The sequence below is a fragment of the Carlito syrichta genome, unplaced genomic scaffold (genome assembly GCF_000164805.1).
Source record: "Carlito syrichta isolate Samal-C Ts95f unplaced genomic scaffold, Tarsius_syrichta-2.0.1 Scaffold303103, whole genome shotgun sequence".
In the NCBI taxonomy this organism is placed as follows: Eukaryota; Metazoa; Chordata; class Mammalia; order Primates; family Tarsiidae; genus Carlito; species Carlito syrichta.
In genome coordinates, this window is record NW_007247199.1 from 25,570 (window position 1) to 48,675 (window position 23,106).

The 23,106-nt window shown below is 48.2% G+C and overlaps 2 protein-coding genes across 2 annotated transcripts in view; one reads left to right on the forward strand and one right to left on the reverse strand.

Moving 5' to 3' along the window:
* The window catches only part of PMM2 (phosphomannomutase 2), a 29,190-nt gene extending 8,773 nt beyond the window's left edge, over positions 1 to 20,417 (reverse strand). The window contains exons 1-7 of the mRNA XM_008057665.2: positions 20,342 to 20,417; positions 15,703 to 15,814; positions 12,772 to 12,848; positions 11,982 to 12,073; positions 7,678 to 7,777; positions 7,461 to 7,536; positions 4,425 to 4,540 (exon numbers count right to left, since the gene is read on the reverse strand). Coding sequence (XP_008055856.1) covers positions 4,425 to 4,540; positions 7,461 to 7,536; positions 7,678 to 7,777; positions 11,982 to 12,073; positions 12,772 to 12,848; positions 15,703 to 15,814; positions 20,342 to 20,401 — 633 coding nt within the window. The 5' untranslated portion in view covers positions 20,402 to 20,417. The remainder of the gene's footprint in view (positions 1 to 4,424; positions 4,541 to 7,460; positions 7,537 to 7,677; positions 7,778 to 11,981; positions 12,074 to 12,771; positions 12,849 to 15,702; positions 15,815 to 20,341) is intronic.
* A 203-nt stretch (positions 20,418 to 20,620) lies between these two features.
* On the forward strand, positions 20,621 to 23,106 carry TMEM186 (transmembrane protein 186). The gene is made up of 2 exons (XM_008057666.2): positions 20,621 to 20,648; positions 21,717 to 23,106. Exons 1-2 carry the CDS (start codon positions 20,646 to 20,648, stop codon positions 22,353 to 22,355), a joined length of 642 nt encoding a protein of 213 aa, XP_008055857.1. The 5' UTR covers positions 20,621 to 20,645; the 3' UTR covers positions 22,356 to 23,106.

Sequence of the window (23,106 nt, forward strand, 5' to 3'; positions counted from 1 at the left end):
GGAAGCGGCCACTGCACTCCAGTCTGGGCGACAGAGTGAGACTCCAACTCAAAAATAAAATAAAATAAAATAAAATAAAATAAAATAAAATAAAAATAAAAGAGCAGGCTGCACGGTAGCATGCACCTGTAGTCCAAGCTACTCAGGACGCTGAGATAGGATGCTTGAGCCCAGGAGTAGTCTGAGTTCAACCTGGGCAACAAAGCATGACCCTATCTCTACTTAAAAAAAAAAAACAAACCCAAACTGGGAATGTTGGCTCACGCCTGAGAACCCAGAACTTTAGGAGGCTGAAGCGAGAGGATTGCCTCAGCCCAGTGGTTTGAGACCACCCTGGGCAATTTGGTGAGACCTCATCGCTACAATAAATTAAGAAAAATTAGCCAGGCATGGTGGTGCACACCTGAAGTTCCACCTACTTGGGAGACTGAGGTGGAAGGATCACCTGAGTCCAGCAGGTTTGAGGCTGCAGTAGCCATGAGTGTGCCACTGTACTCCTGCCTGGGTGACAGTGAGGGTCTGACTAAAAAAAAAAAAAAAAAAAAAAAACATGAGCAGCCACCTCTTTGAGACCCCAATTTCAATTATTTTGGATACACACCCAGAAATGAAACTGCTAAAATGTATGGTAGCTCTATTTTTTTTTTTTTTTTTGAGCAGGAGTCTCACTCTGTCGCCCAGGCTAAAGTAAAGTGGCACACTCACAGCCATCACAGCCTCGACTTACTGGACTCAGGCTTCCAAGTAGCTGGGACTACAGGCCTGTGCCCCTATGTCCAGTTAATTTTTTTTTTTGAGTTGGAGTCTCACTCTGTCATCCAGACTGCAGTACAGTGGCTGCTCCCGGCCACCGCAGACTCGACCTGCTGGGCTCCGACAATCCTTCCACCTCAGCCTTCCAAGTAGCTGGAACTACAGGCACGTGCTACCACGCCCAGCTGATTTTTTGATTTATTGTAGAGATGAGGTCTCGCCAAGTTGCCCAGGCAGGTCTTGAACCTGCGGGCTCAGGCAATCCACTCACCTCAGCCTCCCAAAGCACGGGATTACAGGCTAAGCCACCAAGCCCGGCTCAGGTAATTTTTAAATTTATTATAGAGATGAGGTCTTGCCAAGTTGCCCAGACTGATCTCGAACCCCTGAACTCAGGCAATCCTCTTGCCTCTGTCTCCCACAATACTACTTTAAAAAAAATTATCGCTATCCTGACAGGTATGAGATGATGTCTCATTGTGGTTTTGATTTACATTTCTCTGATGAGTGACGCTGAACCTATTTTTCATATACCCGTTGGCCATTTTCATGTCTTTGGAAAAATGTCTATTCCAGTCCTTTGCTCATTTTTCTTGTTGTTGAGTTGTTGCTTTGTGTCTATTCTGGATACTAGCCCTTCACGCGATCTGTTCTTTGAACGTCTTCTGCCTTTCTGTGGGCCACCTTTGTGTACTGATGGTCTCTGCAGTATAGAAGCTTTTCAGTCGATGCAGTCCCGGGAGTTGATTTGCTTCTGTTGCCTGTTGCTTTTGGTGTCATATCCAAACAATCACTGCTTTCCGCCTATGTTTTTTCTTCTTCTAGGAGTTTTACAGTTTCAGGACCTATTTATGTTTTTGATCCACAGGCATGTTCACTGCAGCATTGTTCGCAATGGCCAAGACACAGAAACAAGCACGTGTCTCCTGACAGATGGATGGGTACAGAAAACGTGTTCTATTCATACAACAAAACATTATTCAGTCTTAAAAAAAAAAGGGAATTCTGCCATTTGCGATAGCACGAATGAACCCGGAAGATATCACACTAAGTGAAATAAACCAGTTACAGAAGGACAAATACTACATGATCCCACTTATATGAGATTTCTTTTTTTTTTTTCTGTTTATTTTTTATTACTTTTTCACCTGTAATTCACAAATAAAAATCGGTATTCTTTACTGAGACCTTGGTATTAGGCCATACGCTATGTGTTCCGCAGACACTCTGTCACTGAATTCTTAGAGCATTAGGCATCATTATTATCATCCTCATTCTCTGGTTGAGGCTTAGGGAGTTTAAGTCATTTTGCCAATGTCAGACAGCTGGTAAGTGACAGAACTGGTTTTCAAACCCAAGTCTCTCCAGTTCCAAGTTCCAATAACTTACCAATATTCTACACTGAGTCATCTGTGCAGTTCAGCGTTGGCCATTTTCACTGACCTGCCCTTGACTGTATTTCCTTCTGCCTGTGAGATGGCATCACTGTTCATAGCCAGTTGAGTCTTCAGAGTAATCTTCTGTTAGACACCTTCAAATTTTTATGGGAGAGTAGAGGAAGGCAGGAGGCAGGGAATGGCTGTGGTAAACATCAAGTAGAAAACTATGCACCATGATTGTGTGCAGTAGCTTCATTTCAAAAGTTGCATTGATAGGTGATCACACACTCCCTCTTTCTACAGCCCAAATGGAAACCAGGCCAAGTTGCCATCCAAGAACATATTTGTCTTAATTATATTTAGGGTGTGCTTTAACTTTCCGATCTCATCTTTCATTCTTTTCTTCTCCCTCTTTATTTTCCTTCTCGGTCTCCTCGTCTTTAACACGCCTCCCAATCCCCGCACAAAATAGACACACGGTCGTGGCAGCACACGTCTGTAGTTCCGGCTATTCAGAAGGCTGAGGAGGAAGGATTGCTGGAGCCCAGAAGGTCGATGCTGGAGTGACCATGAGTGTGCATGCCACTGCACTCCAGCCTGGACGAAGGAGTGAGACTTGCTCTTAAGCAATCCTGAACAAATCCCACTCAGAAGTTTTTGACGTAATTGCAGAACTTCAGCATCCAAGGCTTGGACTTTTGATCTCCACTTCAACTCCTGCTCACACACCAACATTGCAAGGTCCTCTGTGTATTCTCTGCTGCTCTTGTTTGCAGAGACCCTGTGCCCTCGGGGGCCGACGCCCCACACCCTCTGTCCATCCAAGGCGGGGCCCCACCCTCCGTCGCAGGGAGCGCCCGCCACCCCGGCGCTGCGGGATCCCAGCCCGGGCACAAGAGAGGCTTGCGCGGGCCATGGTGGAAGCCGGCGGCGGCGGCGGGTGCAGGGCTGGGCATCTGAGATTTCTAAAATCATCAAACTTACAGAAGCAGAGAATAATAGAATGCCAGGGACTGGGGGGAGGGGAAATAGAGTTGCTCTTCAGTGGGCAAACAACTTCAGTTATGTAAGATGAGAAAGTTCTAGAAATCTGTGGGACAACGTAGTGCTTGGAGCCAACAATACCACATTAAGTGCCCTTACAACATTCTAAAGTCCCTTAAACCAAAGAGGCACAAAGATGTCCAAATTTACGAAGATGTACATATTAAATATGTGCAGCTTCTCTACATCAGTTATACCTCCACGATGCTACTTAAAACAAAGAGCTAGTGGACTTGTTCTGATGCCACCAGCTGTCATTCGCTGTGTGACCTCAGGCAGGTCAGTTATGAGTTCCGGTTTTATCATTTGAAAGCAAGAGACAGGCCCAAGCTATCCCAGAGTCCCCTTTCCTGGAAGACTATGACAAGCGGACCTTGCTAAAGGGCTGACCCCTCATGAGGCAGGTCTTAGCAGAGCATTGAGTATTTTGGAGTGGACCAGAGATCGGACAGCTGACAACTTGTGTCTATGCAGCATTTAGGACACACCTGCTACGAGAAGGATGACCAGAAAGCCTGAAACAGGACCCTGGCTGCAAGGTAACTGATACCCTGGCGGCACACAGGAGGGAGACCAGGGGCCACAGAGAAACCTAAGATCTGGCCAAGAGATGCTGAGCCCGAGGCTGGGTGACAAACAAGGGGCACTGGGCCTGAGTGGCAGTAACACCCTTTGACCTGCTGGATCCACCATTCCAGGGCACCCACTCTGCTGCCCCAGTGGCTCCGGGGAGTCTCCTGTATTCAGCTCCTCCTATGGCCCTGGCCCTCAACACTGGGCTCCGATCTCAGCTACCAGTCTAGATTTGGTCCTGGACTTGGGGTTTCCGACACACTAGGACAGCTCCCAGCATCTTTCTGTGACACCCAGAAGTGACCCCCCTTCTTAACTGAACCTAATGCTCTCTCCTGAGTTCCAGACTCACGAGTGAAAAAATAGGATAAAACAGCAAGGGCTTGGAAATGCAGAGGGTCTGACAACAGCACTGGGCCTGAGGGCAATGAAAGGGGCCAATATTTAATTCAAAAGCCACACTGAAAAGGATCAACTTACCAGCAGCTCAATCCTCCAAGGTGTCAGGTGTGAGTGTATAGGGGAGATGTTTAACCACACCCCTCTCCGGGACAGAGCCACACAGTTTGAGCTAGGCCGTGGGTAAAGTGTGGGTGAGGGGGAAAAGCCCATTTGTCAATTTCCCCCCTCATTGTTTCACTGGACAATGAAATGCAAAAACACATCTGTACTTACCGGCATAGTTTTGTCTCCAAAGAAGTAGATGGTCCTATAACCGTCATTTTCCACATGTCCTAGGCAATACCTCTTGTCCCATCCATCAGGAAAGACATCGAAGCTGATCTGGCCTCCTGCCGGGTGGGAAGGGTCACACAAAAGCTAAAGGTGAAAAAAAGGCTGATGATGTGTCACTGGAAAAAGCTGTTTTCTCTTTGTCAGCAACTGTATTGCCAAGGCTGATTTTCAATGCCCCAGTTTGCTACTTATACTACTTTATGGGCAGGGTCTAGAAATTAATTCTACATTATGTTTTTTCCCAGCATTATTTCATTTGGGTCTAAACACGACAGAATGCTAGCTCAGCATGAGAAGTGTATCTGCATGGAAACGCTGCACCATGCGTGGTCGAGACTAAGTGTGCTTATGAAACAGCCCACAGCGGCCTCATTCCCACCCGACCCCAGGTGGAACACTTTCTTGGGGAAAGTGCCTGGAGACAGGCTACATCCAGCATTCCTGGGGGTGAGGAAGGAAGATGGAACTGAAAGTGACATAGCCGGGCTCGGTGGCTCAGCCTGTAATCCCGCGCCTTTGGGAGGCTGAGGTGAGTGGATTGCCTGAGCCCGCGGGTTTGAGACCCGCCTGGGCAGTGAGACCTCATCTCTACAATAAATCAAAAAAATTAGCCAGGCGTGGTAGCGCATGCCTGTAATTCCGGCTTCTCGGAAGGCTGAGGTGGAAGGATCACTGGAGCCTAGCAGGTGAGGCTGTGGTGGCCGGGAGCGGCCATTGCACTCCAGTCTGGGCGACCGAGTGAGACTCCAACTTAAAAAAAAAAAAAAGTAAGTGACACAAGCCGGGCTCAGTGGCTCAGCCTGTAATCCCGCGCCTTTGGGAGACTGAGGTGAGTGGATTGCCCGAGCCCGCGGGTTCGAGACCCGCCTGGGCAGTGAGACCTCATCTCTACAATAAATCAAAAAATCAGCCGGGCATGGTAGCGTGTGCTTGTAATTCCGGCTACTTGGAAGGCTGAGGCGGAAGGATCGCCGGAGCCCAGCAGGTGGAGGCTGTGGTGGCCGGGAGCGGCCGCTGCACTCCACTCTGGGCGAGAGAGTAAGACTCCAACTCAAAAAAAAAAAAAGAAAGTGACACAAAGACAGCATTTACAGGCAACAAACCCTTCCAAAGATTTGTCAGAAAGACATCCCTCTCACAGTTCAGGATCACTGAAAACCCACTCTCTCAGCCATTCTACACGGTTCCTTTGTAACTCCAGTTTTCCTACAACCTGTATCTTTATTAAAGTTAGCAAAAGGAGAAGGCTTTGAGCAAGGACTTATCAGCACTGACAAGATAAATGTTTGTTAAGCATCTGACAGGTATAGTCTACCAAAGGACAACTGGGAAGACACTCATGCTGCAGGAAGAGCTTGGCATTAAATGCCAGAAACAGTCACTCACTGGCTATTACAGTGAACAAAAGCTTTGTGAACCTGGACAAGTCTCTTCTCCTTTCTGGACCTCGGTTTCTGTCTTTCTCTCTCTTATTTATTTATTTTTGAGTTGACATCTCATTCTGTTTCCCAGACTAGAGTACAGTGGCATACTCATGGCCACTACAGCCTCAACCTGCTGGGTTCAGGTGGTCCTTCCACTTCAATCTTCCAAGTAGCTGGAACTATAGGCACATGCCACCATTTCTGGCTAATTTTTTTTTTGTGACTTACTGTAGAGACGAGGTCTCGCCACATTGCCCAGGCTGGTCTTGAACCTGTGGGCTCAGGCAATCCTCTTGCCTCCATCTTCAAAAGTGCTGGGATTACAGGCATCTGGCCTTTTAAAATTTTTTTTAAAGTACAGATGGCAGTTCACTATGTTGCCCAGGCTGGTCTTGAACCCCTGGTCAAATGATCCTCCTGTCTTGGCCTCCCAAAGTGCTAGGATTACAGGCTAAACCACTGCACTGGAGGTTTCTTTTATTTTTTGTCAGGGTCTCACTCTGTCAACCAGGCTGAAGTGCAGTGGCACAATCATGGCTCACCACAGCCTCGACCTCCCAGTTCACTCAGTCCTGCTTTAGCCTCCCCAGTGAGACTACAGGTGTGTGTCACCACACCTGGCTATTTAAGAAAAAATTTTTTGTGTAGAGATGGGGTCTTGCTATGTTGCGCAGGCTGCTCTTGAACTCCTCGCCTCAAGCAATCTTCCCATCTTGGTCTCCCCAAAGTGTTGAAATTACAGGCATGAGCCACCTTGCCCAGCAGGATTCTTGATCTGTAAAAGCAGTCTTATAGATTCCTAAGGGTCCTTGCTGTCAAAACATATGATTCCTACATCCAACCTGCCTGATTTCTCTAAGAGGCTTACATTCCATCTCTCTCTACAGAGTCCCTGTGATCTTCTCTTCTGCCTAAATGATGAGGACAAGTTCTTCCTCTTTGTTAGCCAAGTGTTCCTCCTCTGACCAGGAGAAGTGCAGATAGGAAGAATCCTGCTGGGTAAGAATTTAGAACCGCCAGGCTCGGTGACTCAGCCTGTAATTCCAGCACTTTGGGAGGCCGAGGTGAGTGGATTGCCTGAGCCCGCGGGTTCGAGACCCGCCTGGGCAACTTGGCGAGACCTCATCTCTACAATAAAAAATCAAAAAATCAGCCGGGCATGGTAGCGCTTGCCTGTAGTTCCAGCTACTTGGAAGGCTGAGGTGGAAGGATCGCCGGAGCCCAGCAGGTCGAGGCTGTGGTGACCGGAAGTGGCCACTGCACTCCAGTCTGGGCGACAGAGTGAGACTCCAACTCAAACAAAAAAAAAAGAAAAAAAAGAATTTAGAACCAAATGCAAAAGTATGAAAGGTGTTTCCTGATGGACACATCCTGCTATGGCTGATTATGTAGAAAAGAGAGTGGTTGGGTTTCCTCTATAGACTGCACGGCTCATTCAATCCTCTTGCCTACCCTAAAACTGGGCAGAATCCAGACTCGGTAGCTCACTGGCCCACAACAAATGCCTGGCAAACGGGATCCCACATCAGCAGCACATCTGAATACACAGTACCTATGGAAAACGTGAGGCCTTTTCCTGCAAACTCTTTCCGTAGATCCTCCACAAACTTTTGTCTTATATTTTCTTTCTGAGAAAAACAAAAAGATACAATTGTCTATTGCACTGTAGTTGAGAAAGCACCCTTTAGTTACCAGCTGCAAAGCTGCAGACCCACCTTACTTTCCTATACCCAGTCAGTCACTCACCAGGATATTTAAAAAAGACTCACTTGATCGAGCTCGTAGAACTCAATGCGTTCTGCTAGACTGCAGCTTCTTCCAATCGGGGACACGTTTAACATCCCATTTCGGAATTCAATGAAAGTGCCCCTGGGGAGGAAGAGGTGACAGAGGTTCCCCCAGATGCATTATTTATTTGGGCAACATTATAGATAAGCAGCCTAAAAAGTTGGGAAATTCTAAAAAGCTGCAGCTGGTGTGATCAATGTTTCTCAGAGCTGTGCTGTGCAATACGGTAGCCACAGAACATACGGGACTGCTGAGCCTTGAAATGCGGCTCATTCAAACTGAGATTAGATTTGAAAGGAATGTAGTCATCAGCAATGCTTTATGTTGACTTTGTATTAAAATGGTTGTATTTTGGATATATTAGGCTAAATAAAACACACACACACACACACATAGCTTTTGCTGTTGTTGCCCAGGCTGGGGTACAATAGCAAGATCATGGCTCACTGCAGCCTCAACCTCCTAGGGTCAGGTGATCCTCCTGCCTCAGCCTCCTGAGTGGCTGGGACTACAGGCATACACCACTACATCTGGCTAGTTTTTGTGTTTTTTTTGAGTTGGAGTCTCACTCCAGCACCCAGGCTAGAGTGCAGGGGCACGCTCATGACCATCACAGCCTTGACCTGCTGGGTTCAGGTGATCCTTCCCCTTCAACCTTCCAAGTAGCTGGAACTACAGGCATGCGCCACCATGCCCAGCTAATTTTTTGATTTATTGTAGAAATGAGGTCTCACCAAGTTGCCCAGGCTGGTCTCAAAAACCCACGGGCTCAGGCAATCCATTCGCCTTGGTCTCCCAAAGTGCTGGGATTACAGGCTGAGCTATCAAGCCCAACCTGGCTAATTTTTTGATTTTTTTGATTTTTTTTTGTTGTTGTAGTGACGAAGTCTTGCTACGTTGCCTGGGCTGAAGATATATTATTAAAATTAATTTTATCTGTTCCTTTCTACTTTTAAAAATACACCTACAGAAAATTAAAAATTATATATGCAGCTCACTCTCTACTTCTGTTGGACAGTATTGCTGCTGGGAAGAGACTTCTGCAGTTAATAAAGAGCTCTGATATGATGACCAGCACTCCACGAACCATCAGTGCCCTGAGGAGCTGGCACATACATGTCCCAGACACCCACTCTGACAGTGAGCTCTTGAACAGACTGTGCCAGGCGAGGAGGAGAAGTCCTAAGAATCGTCCCACACACCTCAGGCGTAACCGAGGAAAGTCAACTTCTGTAGCAGCTCTGCTTCTCAGTGTGACCTCATCACAGCAAATAAGAACAGCCTCACATTATTTTAGTCACTTCAGGTGAATATGTTAAAAATAATTTTGCCCACGATGTTTCCGGTTTGAGTTTCAAAACAGTTTAAGAACTCAGATAACTTGTGAGCCAGATACTCATCCTGCAGATGAAATGTATGGGTGTTGTGACAAACCCTGCGCTGTAAAGCCTCTCAGCGCAACGTGGACACCTGGGAGCCCACGAAACACCTTCCCTGGTCTCCTGCTATTTGAGCACACAGCCCTGATGGCAGTCACCAGTCGCTGTAAATACGAGAGGCCTGTGCCAAGGGCAGGGCTGAAGAACCAGTGCAAGGCTGATGTGGCCTCTGACTACGCTGTGTGGCTCTGGGCCCCTCTCAAGCTTTCACTTATCCGCAGGCAGAAAGGCTCATGGCACCTGCTGTGGTCCCTTCCAATGGGTCTCGTGAAGATCAAATATACACAAAATCAGTTTACATAAAGGGACACTGTGTACTGCATGCAATGACTACCCATCAGAGAAGGTAAAGACAGCAGAGTCTCAGCCCATGGGCGCCTTTCCTCTGCTGTGCTCGGGAGGCAAATTACATAACCAAGTATGCATGCCTACAAAACTTTCCAGAATCCCACGTCCAGGTGGCTCTGAGCTGGCAGAGACCCAGCCGTGTCTTCCACACGTGCTGAGGCACTGGGGGACTGGTGGCCATGCTCGGGGTGACTCTGGGGCTATATGCATCCTAAATGATAAGATAAAGAGCTCAATTATTCCCCCAACTCAAGGACATGTCACTACTCTCAGCCCCGAGGCCCAGAGGGAAGTGGATGCATTTGAGAAAACCATCTCGAAAATGAGAGCAGGGTGGCTCACCAAGCCTTCATTCCTCCCTGCAGATCTGGGCCTCTGAGGTCTAACTGAATCTCCCTGATCTATGCAGGGCTTGAAGTCAGTCCTGCCAAAGACACGGACAAACACAGATCAGAGTGGGTCTCAGCCCACCTCCTGCATTCACCAGGTATTTCACACTGTTCTGGAATTACAACTCTATACATCCCTCTCCTTACTAGATGGCAAGCTCTTTGAGAACAGGATGATGCCTTGTCTTACTTCTCTTATCCTCCCTTAATGCTTTGCCCAAAGTAAATATGGAACTGACCTGGGATACACGTATATTTTAACTTTTTACTATGGAGAATTTCTAACACACTCAAAAGTAAACAGAAGGGGACAGGGAACCCTCACGCGCCCATCACTCAGCTGCAACAACAACCGGTCCCGCCTGTCTCATCCAGGCCCCTCCTGGGCAAGGGAAAGCTTGTGTACCGACTGGAGAGGTTGAGCAGGGGCTCTGGTCTCATTAATTTGAACAGTCTGAAGCAGGTTCTTGAGGTGTGGCCTGCCCTGAAATTTAATTTCCACTTAAAACATGTTTCTCCCCTGGTGATTAAAGTGTTACGTAAGAATATTGAAAACCAGGGGAGAAAAGGAGAAGTATTTCAACAAATCATATGGAGCTTCACCACCCAAACCTAGCCACCGCGGGCATTTGGGTCCATTTCCTGCTGATCTTCCTGCTGTGGGCATTTTTGTATACTACTATTAGGTTTTTTTTTTTTTGAGCTGGAGTCTCACTCCGTTGCCCAGACTGGAGTGCAGTGGCACACTCACGGCCACCGCAGCCTCGACCTGCTGGGCTCCGGTGATCCTTCCGCCTCAGCCTTCCAAGTAGCTGGAACTACAGGCGCGCGCTACCACACCTGGCTAATTTTTTGTTTTATTGTAGAGATGAGGTCTCACCAAGTTGCCTGGGCAGGTCTCGAACCCACGGGCTCAGGCAATCCACTCATCCCCGCCTCCCAAGGCGTGGGATTACAGGCTGAGCCACCGAGCCTGGCTTACTATTAGTTTTAAAATGGAAACTGAGGTAGTAAAAGTACCCAGAGCAGGAGACAGGCCCCCGAATCAAAGGCCTACAGCGGTCAGAGATGAGCAGCCTGGGAAAGACGAGTGAATGACCTCGTGGGGGGACAGGAGGAGGGGGATGCGGCTCTGGCAATAGCTGCCACATGGGGGTGGGGACCCAGAGTAGCCAGGTCTCAGATCTGCTGACGGAAATCAGAAATCCGTGAGTCTCAAACTGTGAAACTTAACTTTTAAACATTGGTCATTAGTTCCCATTTCCTTGAACACCGCAGGTCTCCCAGACTTGGCTTTGGGTGAGTCTGGCTTGGCGTAGCCTGAGAATTCCAGATCTAGGATTTCTGCTGCCTTTTTCATCTACTCTTTCTTGTACTTCCTCTTATGGACAGCCTTTGAGACATAAGGTTTTCAACGGCTGCACAAAATTTCCATCATGTGGACAGCCATCATTAATATAACCATTCTCTTACTGGTGGCTTTACAGACAGTCTCCAATTATTCCTTACTAAGTGCTGAGCTTCGAATTTAAATGAGTTGGCCCACAATGGCAATCAACCCCTGCTATGAACCAGCAGCACCGGACAGCCAGCAGAAATGTGGGTTTCCAAGCTCTTCTCTCAGGCTTTCTGAATCAGCATCTCCAGAGAACAGGCTAAAATCAACATCAGAATTTTTTTTTTTTTTTTTGAGTTGAAGTCTTACTCTATCACCTAGGCTGGAGTATGGTGGCATGTTCACAGCCACTCCAGCATCAACCCACTGGGCTCCTGCAATCCTTCCGCCTCAGCCTTCCAAGCAGCTTCCAAGTAGCGGGAACTACAGGTGTGCGCTACCACACCTGGCTAATTTTTTATTTATTGTAGATACGAGGTCTCCCCAAGTTGCCCAGGCTAGTCTCAAACCCACGGGCTCAGGTAATCCACTCACCTCAGCCTCCCAAAGTGCTGGGATTACAGGCTGAGCCACTGAGCCCGGCCAACATCAGAATTTTTTAAAAAGCTCTTAGGTGATTCCTATAACCTATCAGGCTTGGAGATACCCACCCAACCTGCCAAATGGCATCATTCCATGTTCCAGCAGTGCCTCTTTGTTAAAAGCAAACCCACCTCTTCTTCGGCAGTTTAATTTTCGCAATGTAGCTCAGACAATAGTTGATTAAATCTTGGATCAGAGCCTCACCCAAGTGGTCTTGAATGTTCTAGATAGAGGAAATACTGGTGTTATTTGATATTTGATCCAGGCATTATTTGATTATTCTGAAACGGCTTTACAGCAAACCCAGGCCTTCCACCACTATTGTTGAGAGTGACTAGGCTGATGTAGCAGTGCCAGTGACATGCCCCACTGCCTGTTTAATTCTTTCTCTGGGCAAAATCATCAGGCAAACCAGAAAGGCTTGAGTCAAAAGCATTTTCTGCTTCATTACTCAAGATTTTTGTATTCATTATTTTTCAGATGCTTCCTGGAAGGCCCAAAGACTTTATTGCTGCCACTTTTATTCAATTAAAATACAATTTAGAGACATTGATAGAAAACACATTTCAGCTTTCTCTTATGTCTGAACAGAATGATCTTGTGACTACTAAGAGTACCATAGTTCTTTCTAAAAGCGCTCACAGCAGCCTGCTCTAGTCACAATAGAAATGTTGGATTTAAAGCTGGGCATGGAGGTTCACACCTATGGTGCCAGGTACTCGGGAGGCTGAGGCAGGAGGATCACTTGAGCCCAGGCATTTGAAACTGCAGTGAGCTGTGATCACACCACTGTACTCCAGCCTGGGTGACAGAGTGAGACTGCAACTCAAAAACAAAACAAAAACAAAACACAACCCAAAACAAAAAAACAAACAAATTCCACTTTAATAGTACATAGGAGTTCAGATACTTGGAACCCACCTGTTTACACATGAGCCTCCCTTCTTTGTATGCTACCAAGCCATTTTCTGGAAACACGTAATCGTATTTTTCAATCACTACAATCAAAACAAAAGTACACATAGAATGCCATCGATCCAAGCCCACATTTTTACTTTTTTGATGAGCACCCACCACCCATACAACTGCTCACCTCCAGGAAGGAGCGTGAAAGACTACCTCACCTTAACAGACTGGGAAAGAGGGGGAAAAGCTCTTTAAAAAAAAAGACTCCTAGAAAAGATTAAGATTTAAAATAAGAGGAGAAAAAAATGCTCTTTTGGTTACAAAGTGCAATGATGATGATGGGGTTGCAGATGAGCTACTCGGTGACAGGTTCTTTTGTGTCCCTGACTTCAACCTGCCTGTGTGTAAAGGAAAATGCTGGCCTATGATGTTTCCCAAACCTCCCTGTGAGCCAATAGCACCAGGGCAACAAGTGAAATTGCAGATCCTCAAGCTCTGCTCTCAGACTTTCTCAGAATCGCCAGGGAACAGGCTAAAAATCAGATTTTTTTTTAGGCTCTTTTAATGGCCAGGTATGGTGGCTCATGTCCATAATCCCACACTTTGGGAGGCGGAGGAGGGAGGGTCACTTGAGGCCAGGAGTTTGAGACCAGCCTGGGCAACATAGTGAGACCTTGTTTCTCCAAAAAACCTAAAACTAAAATTTTTAAAATTATAAAAAAACCTTTTAGGTGATTCTTATAATCTGTCAGATTTGGAAATGATCCACTTAATGCTTAATGAAGGGATTCTCAGACTGCAGGCACTTGTTAAAATGCAGATCCCCCATGTGCTGCATGTGTTGCAGCATAACTGTATCGCACTAAGCTTCCCTGGTGATTTTGACACAGGTGGACCTTCAGGTTTCCTCTAGCCTATGAAAGTTTGAATTCTGTTGCTGCACACTCTCCGGAAGGTGCAGACACCATGCTACACTGACGCAAGCCTTCCCTGAGCATGTGATGAGAGCTACAACTAGAGGAGAAAGGGTGATCAGGACCAGCTAACAGGATTTCCAGGGCTTAACGCACCACGTTGTGCTGTTTATAGCGTTTCTAAACAGGAACGCTACATTAACTGAAGTGCAAGTGGACAGAGAGGTTTAAAGGGATTGCACAGATTACTCTTCTAATAATGGTGATCCAATAAAGAAGTCCACAGAGATCTGAACTCTAAGATATTACATCCAGGACAGTAGTTCCCAAATGGGGGCAATCTTACCCTCAGATGTCATTTGGCAATGTTCGGAGACATTTCTGGTTGTCACAACTGTGTGTGCACGCGTGTGTGTACATGCTACTGGCATACAGTGGTGAGGACAGGGATATAGCTACTCTATGATGTACAGGACAGCCCCGTAACAGAGAATGACCTCATCTAAATGTCAGAAGTGCAGAAGCTGAGAAATCTTGCTCTAGAGGAACTAGTTCCAAGACATGAGGACGCTGGGGAAAGCAGGAGTTAAAAGAACAATCAGGCAACCCCTTCAGGTCCCCTCCCACCACGGAAGCTTTTCTGACCTCGTAATAAATCCTGCTTTCTAAAATAAAAAAAAAAAGAACAATCAACTCATCTATCTCTCCACTGACTCTTTTTTTTTTTTTTGAGTCAGAGTCTCACTCTGTCGCCCAGGCTGGAGTGCAGTGTCATGCTCATGGCCACCATAGCCTTGATCTGTTGGGCTCAAGTGATCTTTCTGCCTCAACCCTCCAAGTAGCCGGAACTACAGGCATGTGCCACCTTGCCCAGTTACTTTTTCAATTTACTGTAGAGATGAGGTCTCACCAAGTTGCCTGGACTGCTCTCAAACCCATGGGCTCAGGCAATCCTCTCACTTCGACCTCCCAAAGTGCTGGTATTATAGGCATGAGCCACCACATTTGGCCTCCACCAACTATTTCTCACAGGCTGGGCATCCCAGGAGACTGGGGCCATGTAGCTGAATAACCCACAGTCCTGGTCTTCAGGACAAACATATAACCAGACAGCTTTCAATAATTAGAGAATGCCACACAAGTAGGGCTGGGCACTAGATGGTCTTGGGTACTTGCTAAAATATGACTCCCAGGCCAGGCGCAGTAGCTCATACCTATAATCCCAGTACTTTGGGAGGACAAGGTGAGAGGATTGCCTGAGCCCACGGGTTTGAGACCAGCCTGGGCAACTTGGCAAGACCTCATCTCTACAATAAATCAAAAAAGTAGCTGGGCGTGGGGGTGTGTGCCTGTAGTTCCAGCTACATGGAAGGCTAAGGAGGAAGGATCACCTGAGCCCAGCAGGTTAAGGATGTGGTGGGTGGCCGTGAGCATGCCACTGCACTCCAGCCTGGGACAGAGTGAGACTCTGATTAAAAAATATATATATATGACTCTCAGGTGCTGCAGACCTGTCCAGCTAGCCTCTCTGGCTTCCCAGAGTTCTGTGCTAGAGACTTGGTTTCAGGGTGGGGTGGGGCCCAGGTGACTCATGATTAGGGAATGTGGGAAACTCTGTGTTAGGGCAGCAGGAAGAAGGCACCTAGATCCAGAGGGCACTGTTGCACCTGGGTGAGAAGGACACTCAGGAGACCAGCCAGAGCTGGGGCTGAAAGGCAGTGACTAGGGACATGCCAGAAGTATTCCAGGCAGAGAGATCACCCCCTGTAGCGTCACAATCATTCACCTTTCTGGGCGGATCCACCCACGCGCGTGGGTACCAAGAGCTCCGTCAGCAACTCCAGAAATGTATTTATAGGATTAAAAGCAGAGGAAAAAACAAAGGCAGAGAAAATGTTTCCCAAACAAGGAAGCAGGAAATCTACCATAGGGGTACAGGGTTTTGGGGCTGCCTATGATACCTGTCAACAGGTCCAACATTCTTACAAGAAGTTAATCTTTTACCAAATGTCATTAACAATGTGTCACTTACCATTATGTCCCAGCTGCTCCTGCATTTTCTCAAAGTCCGACCCACCTACCACTCCGATTTTGATCTTCTGTCTTAATTGCTGTAGAAAGTCATCCATTTCTCCAGTAATTCTCTACGTTTCAAGAAGGAAAATATAGCAGTCACGAGCCTAAAACTCCTAAAAGGAGACTAAAACTGCAATAGTGACACAAGCCTTATCTTCATACATGCCAATGCAGCTATGAGGTCTGTAGATAAGTTCACGTATTTTAGTTGTAATTTGGGGACATCAACTTTTTTTACTAGAACGAACTTAAGTGTTACTTATTTTTCTCAAATTTTAAACCCACTAGTAGTATGTTAACAGCTGTCATGTAACTGTCATGCAATGTCCCAGCTGTTTTTCTGTGTGTTTACACTCCTGCCTATTTGCACATACACAGATAGGTATTCCTGAAACATAAATGTCATCATTCTATGCTGTTGCAGAGACCTTGCTGATTTCAACACAATGCAGTGGTGATCTTTTCATGCCAACACACACCTCTAGCTCAATTCTTTTTAAATGCTATACTGTGTTCCACTTATGGATTTAAGTTTTGTTTGCTTGTTTTGCTTTTGAGACGGATCGCATTCTGTCACCCAGGCTGGAAAGTAGTAGCACAATCACAGCTTACCGCAGCCTCCAACTCTTGGGCTCAAGCGATCCGCCTGTCTCAGCCTCCTAAGTAGCTGGGACTACAGGTAAATGTCACCATGCCTGGCTAATTTTTCTGGGACTACAGGTGTGAGCCACTGTACTTGGCTAAGCTGTTGGTTTTATTTTTTATTTTTTTGAGTAGGAGTCTCACTGTCACCCAGGCTGGAGTGCAGTGGCATGCTCACGGTCACTGTAGCCTCAACCTGCTGGGCTTAGGTGATCCTTCAGCCTCAGCCTTCCAAGTAGCTGGAACTACAGGCACGCGTCACCATGCCCAGCTAATTTTTAAATTTTATTGTGGAGATGACGTCTCAGCAAGTTGCCCAGGCTGGTCTCAAATCCATGGATTCAGGCAATCCTCTCACCTCAGCCTCCCAAAGTGCTGGAATTATAGGTGTGAGACATTGCGCCCAGCCAAGTTGTTGGTTTTAAAACAAAATACAAGCCGGGCTCGGTGGCTCAGCCTGTAATCCCGCACTTTGGGAGGCTGAGGTGAGTGGACTGCCTGAGCCCACGGGTTCGAGACCTGCCTGGGCAACTTGGTGAGACCTCATCTCTACAATAAATCAAAAATTAGCCAGGTGTGGTAGCGCGCGTCTGTAGTTCCAGCTACTTGGAAGGCTGAGGCGGAAGGCTCACCAGAGCCCAGCAGGTTGAGGCTGCGGTGGCTGGGATTGGCCACTGTACTCCAGTCTGGGCGACAGAGTGAGACTCCAACTCAAAAAAAAAAAAAAAAAAAAACATAAGAAGACCAAAGAGGAAGCTCAGAATTTATTGTAATTAAACAAAACAAAAAATACATAAGAATGGCTGGGCTGGCCGGGTTCGGTGGCTCAGCCTGTAATCCTGTGCCTTTGGTAGGCTGAGGTGAGTGGATTGCCAGAGCCCACGGGTTCAAGACCCGCCTGGGCAACTTGGTGAGACCTCATCTCTACAATAAATCAAAAAAAAAATTAGCCGGGCATGGTAACGTGCGCCTGTAGTTCCGGCTACCTCGAAGGCTGAGGCGGAAGGATCGCCGGAGCCCAATATGTCGAGGCTGCGGTGGCCGGGAGCGGCCACTGCACTCCAGTCTGGGAGACAGAGTGAGACTCCAACTCAAAAAAAAAAAAAAGAATGGCCGGGCTCAGTGGCTCAGCCTGTAATCCCAGCACTTTGGGAGGCCAAGACAAGCAGACTGCCTGAGCCTGCGGGTTCGAGACCCACCTGAGCAATTTGACGAGACCTTGTCTCTACAATTAAAAAAAAAAAATTAGCCAGGCATGGTAGCACATGCCTGCAGTTCCAGTTACTTGGAAGGAGGCAGAAGGATCACCGGAACCCAGCAGGCTGAGGCTGTGGAGGCCGGGAGCATGCCACTGCACTCCAGCCTGGGCAACAGAGTGAGACTCTAACTCAAAAAAAAAGCATAAGAATAAGATAACTAGATTGTCTTAGTCTCTCCTCAAAGAAAAGCTCCTGTCCATAGACAGTGGTCTTCATGGTATAATTTTATGCCAGTTACATTTCAAACAGTGTGATAATTTTTTAAAATATCTAAACTAGCCGGGCTCGGTGGCTCAGCCTGTAATCCCGTGCCTTTGGGAGGCTGAGGTGAGTGGATTGCCTGAGCCTGCGGGTTCGAGACCCGCCTGGGCAACTTGGTGAGACCTCATCTCTACAATAAATCAAAAAATGAGCAGGGCGTGGTAGCGCACACCTGTAGTTCCAGCTACTTGGAAGGCTGAGGCGGAAGGATCGCTGGAGCCCAGCAGGTCGAGGCTGCGGTGGCCGGGAGTGGCCACTGCACTCCAGTCTGGGCGACAGAGTGAGATTCCAACTCAAAAAAAAAAAATCTAAACTAAGATGAAAAGATATCCCTATATTAAGACAAATCATAATGTATTTTTTAAAGTCTTAATAACTCAGTAGTTTGGGCAATCTTAGCTGTACATCTACATGGAATATCTTTACTTAAAACGTTACTAGACATTTAAAAAACACAGCGACCCAATAAATGGTCTCCATAGATCTGGACTTATAAGATTGCATCTAGAACAAGTTTTCAAATAGGGGAATTTTATTCTGGGAGGTCATGTGGCAATGTCTGGAGGCATGTCGGGCTGTCACAACTATGTGTGTACACACATCTGAAGCTCAATCATCTTTTGTTTAAAAAATTTTTAGAGTAATACATGCATATGATTAAAATAAAATTGTAGCCGGGCTCGGTGGCTCAGCCTGTAATACTGTGCCTTAGGAGGCTGAAATGAGTGGATTGCCTGAGCCTGCGGGTTCGAGACCTGCCTGGGCAACTTGGCGAGACCTCATCTCTACAATAAATCAAAAAATTAGCTGGGTGTGGTAGCGCGCGCCTGTAATTCCAGCTACCTAGAAGGCTGAGGCGGAAGGATTGCCGGAGCCCAGCAGGTCGATGCTGCGGTGGCCGGGAGCGACCACTGCACTCCAGTCTGGGCGGCAGAGTGAGACTCCAACTCAAAAAAATAAAAAATAAAAAAAATTGTACAGAATGGCATATAATGGAGCACAATCTTTTCCACCTCTTATAGGGGAATCTCGACCTAGCAGACAAAATCTAAAACTGCACTAGTGGCCTCTAAAATTCAGAACTGGGAAAGCCAAAAAATCAGAAGCTCATTCTTGAATGGCTTATCCAGCAGCTAGAACAGATTCCGCCTTAGCCTGGTAACAGGAAATGACAAACCAGGGGCTTGTCCCAGGTCTGCTGTGTGACACTGAGGTGGTCAGGACTTCTCTGGGTCTCAGTTTCCTTATGTTTTAAGTAGTAAACAAATAAGTACATAATTGTAGTGGTACACAGCCCCTCTGTGTACAGATGGTTTATGGCTGCTTGTGCACTACAGTGGAGAAGTTACTCGCTACCATATGGTCTGCATAGACAAAGGGATTTGCTATTGGCCCTTTTGCTGATCCCAGCTTTAGACCACTAGGCTTTTAGCAACCAACTAGTGTGTGATTGCTGAATCTGAGTCATAAAGGGCCTTTGGAGAACCTGTGAGTTGCGTGTATCACTGGACGGATCAAATCTGCGGCTTGAAACAAAATGTCCAAGGTCACACCCATTTGCTATGGACTGCTAAAGCACAAAGCCGCTACCACCCAGCCAAAACTGAGAAGGCTGGGGTAGAAGTTGAGGATACTGAGGATGTTGGGGCTCAGTCTCAAGTCTGAAAGGCTGGTGTTCAATGACTAATTTCTGAAAGGGGGACAGAGACCGTCATCGCAAGGCTGATCTTACTAAAACTTATCCGTGCCCGTGGCAGCAAAGTCTGGAAGTGGAAAGTCAGTTTCCAAGGGCGCAAGTGGCTCTCAGCAGGTTGCCTGACGTGATCTAGGGCTCCTCCGTCACCCCGTCCAAAGCATGGGCTGGAGGGGGGTGGGACAGCTAATATTTATGGAGGCCTAGAATGTGCAAGATACTTTCATAACTTCATCTGATCCACACAAACACCATATGGAACAGGTGAGGTGCCCATTAGAGCTGCAGACGCCCAGGCTCAGAGATTAACTGCCTTGTTCAAGGTCACACAGCTGCGGAGAGGTGAAGGCAAGACTCCTCCAGGTCTGTCTGACCTGGAAAGCTACACTTTTCATATCCTACACGGCACAGCCCACTGATGACAGGGCTGAGGAGGGCACTTAGCTGATGAGGAGGCCTGACCTGGGGTACGAATCCTGGTCCATCAGTCCCCAGGGCTTGCGAGTCCCGAATGGCATTTTCCAACTCAGTACAAGTTTTCTGCTCCTAAGAGTTTTTCAGCCCCATGTCGTCTTTCCGAGCACCCTGAGGGCTTGAAGAGCTGGTTGGGGCCTCCGTCCTTCTTCTAGGGCACGGGAATAGGGTTCAGCCCCCCGAGGCGGTCCCCAGCCGCCCCTTGGTCGTCAGTCCTATCTGGGAGCAGCAGAGATTCTGCCACCAGCCCGTCGGGCTCCACCTACCTGCCGCGGGTATGTCAGGGTCCCATCCACGTCGAAGAGGCAGAGCACAGGCTCCGCCATGTCCCCAGTGTCCACGTACACCCGGTAAGTACCAGAAAGTCAGCCCGGAACTTCCGTGTTCGGGGAAGAGCACGTCGGGAAGGGGAGACTCCGCTCCCACAATGCCTAGGGCCAGCGTCAGCCACGACCCCTGGACCACAAATCCCAGAATGCCACGCGCGCCACGTCCGTCTCATAGTCCGAGCATGCGCTCTTAGGGGCTCCGGGGGCGAAGGGTTTACTTCCGGCAGCAGTCGGCGGGGCCATGGTAAGAAGCTGGGTGGCAGATCCTGAGGGAGTGACACGCTTTGAGCGTTGGGGTCAAGGCTGGGACAGGATTCCTCTAGCAGAATCTGCGCGGGAGGAGACTCCAGCGAGGGTGGCAATTTGCTCTTCCTGGCTTCCTCTGCCCTCCTCGGGACACGTGCGCCCACCGTAGTGATGACTGAAAGTCCTTGAGCTCTCTTCGTGCATCCGGTCCTAAGTTGGGGGCCTTAAAACCGTCACCTCATTCACTGTATTCTCAGCTCCATTTTGAAAGGCGAGGAAACCGAGGCTCAGAGAGGTGAAATAACTTGCCCAAGGATCCACAGCTAGTGACTGCTGGAGGGAGCCAGGGTTGGAACCCATGCCTGACCCCAAAACCCAGAGCTTTTCCCGCTACCTGAGAATCTCACAAGATCCCTGTGCTGCGGATTGGGGCCTCCCTGCCTCACTGCGTCTTCACCTGTTCCCTCTTTCTCAGACTAAGCTAAGAGAAACCAGCTCTGTCTAGCACCCAAGATAACCCGTGAACCAGACAGAGAATTGGAAAGTTCTTGTGATAAATATCGCAGAGATTTGTTGCTCGAGCACCCCACTAGGACATGGATTAGTTAGTGTCCTGCGTGGGGAAGTGTTCACACAGCCTTGTGGAAGTGTTCACACAGCTGTATGGGGGAGGCCTCTCCCCAGTGTCCAGCCCAGACTTGGTCCTCTCCTGGTATCTGTTGAAGGAATAAAGGCGGCCTCTCCTCTCCTGTATTTGGAACTGTCGGAGGAAAGAGGACCAGGTTGAGAGTCAGACTCTGCTGCACTCACTGGCTGTGTGCTTGGGTAAATTCCTTCCCCTCTCTGGGCTTAGTTTCCTTAGTAAAGTGGAAGTCGGAGTACCTGTCTCAGGTAGCTTTTGTGAAGCTCACATGAGGTAGCATCCGGCTTTACTTTTCCCTCTTCTGGCTGTAATGGTGACCTCACAGGATTGGTGGAAGCCTCCATGTGCGATGCTTTGCAATGCTCATTGTGCGATTAGCATGGCTGAGTTACTGAGAGAATTGGTCTCCTGTGTTTCTTCCAGGCTGCCCTCCTTCGCGCTGTGCCTAGGTTTCGAGGGCCAGCTGTATGGGGGAGGCCTCTCCCCAGGCTGTGGTGCTGCAGTGGGCAGAAGGATCCCAAGAGGTGGGTGGAGAGCAAGTTGTCCACCTCAAAGGAGAAGCCACCAGGCACAGAGACTGAAAAATTCCAGATGGTCTACCGTTTTGATGCCATCAGAGCCTTAGGGTACGTGTCTCGACTGAAGCTGGCGCAGACTGCCCTGACAGTGGTGGCTTTGCCACCAGGCTTCTACTGGTACTCTCAGGGCATCTTGACGCTCAACTCCGTGTGCCTCATGAGCGGGATAGCTGGCTTTGCCCTGGCCATGCTGTGCTGGATGAGCTATTTCTTTCGGAGACTGGTGGGGATCCTGTACGTGAATGAGTCTGGCACCGTGCTGCGTGTGGCCCACCTCACCTTCTGGGGCTGGCGACAGGACACCTACTGTCCCATGGAAGATGTGATACCCCTGACAGAAACCAAGGACCGACCCCAGGAGCTGTTTGTGCGCATCCAGCAGTACAGTGGGAAGCAGACCTTCTATCTCACCCTGCGGTATGGACGCATCCTGGACAGAGAGCGTTTCACGGAGGTGTTTGGGGTGCTCGATGCGCGCAAGTGACAGCCGGGCCTCTGGGTGGGCAAGGCTGAAGAAGGGGATCAGGCACCTGGAGGCTTTGCCTGGGCCCCTGGGAACTTGTGTTTTGGGATGAAGAAATTCATGAGGCAGACGGGTTTAGGGAAAAGGTGCTTAGTGCAAATGCCATACTGTGTTATCTGTTCAGAGCCGGTTCTTGGAAGCTGTGCCACCACTCAGACAGTTTACTGTTAAACTGAAGGCAGGGGTGTGTGGTGGGGAGCCCTAGATTTGGAGTCGGAAGTCCTAGTTTCTGTCAGTTGTCAACTCCCTGTCCTGGGGCAGGTTATCAAGTCTCTCTGCACCTTGGTTTTCACATCTATAAAGTGGGAAGTCCCGCCGGTCTCATGGAGTGGATGTGAGAATAAACAATAAATGTCAGGTGTGTTGCAAACTCAGCAGCCCAGTGCAACTACTAAGCATTTGGTCGGAGGTTATGGCATGCTGAAAGGCTTGCCGGCAGTCAGTAGGGATTGCCACAGCCTTGTGCTGTGCCCCTAATGTACCCAGTTGCAGAAGGGATTGGCATGAAGGGGGAAGATTTCATCCTGCCCACCAGCTGCAGCAGGGATGTCAACCTGAGTGAATACAACACCCCAGCCAGATTTTGTTCACCTCCTAGACGTCTAGTGGCTCCCACGTCGGAAGGCTTTGCAGTGTAATAACCACATGGACTGTGTGCTGGTGCATTCTTTATACAATAAAGCTAGTTCTATGCTTTTCCCCCCATAACTAA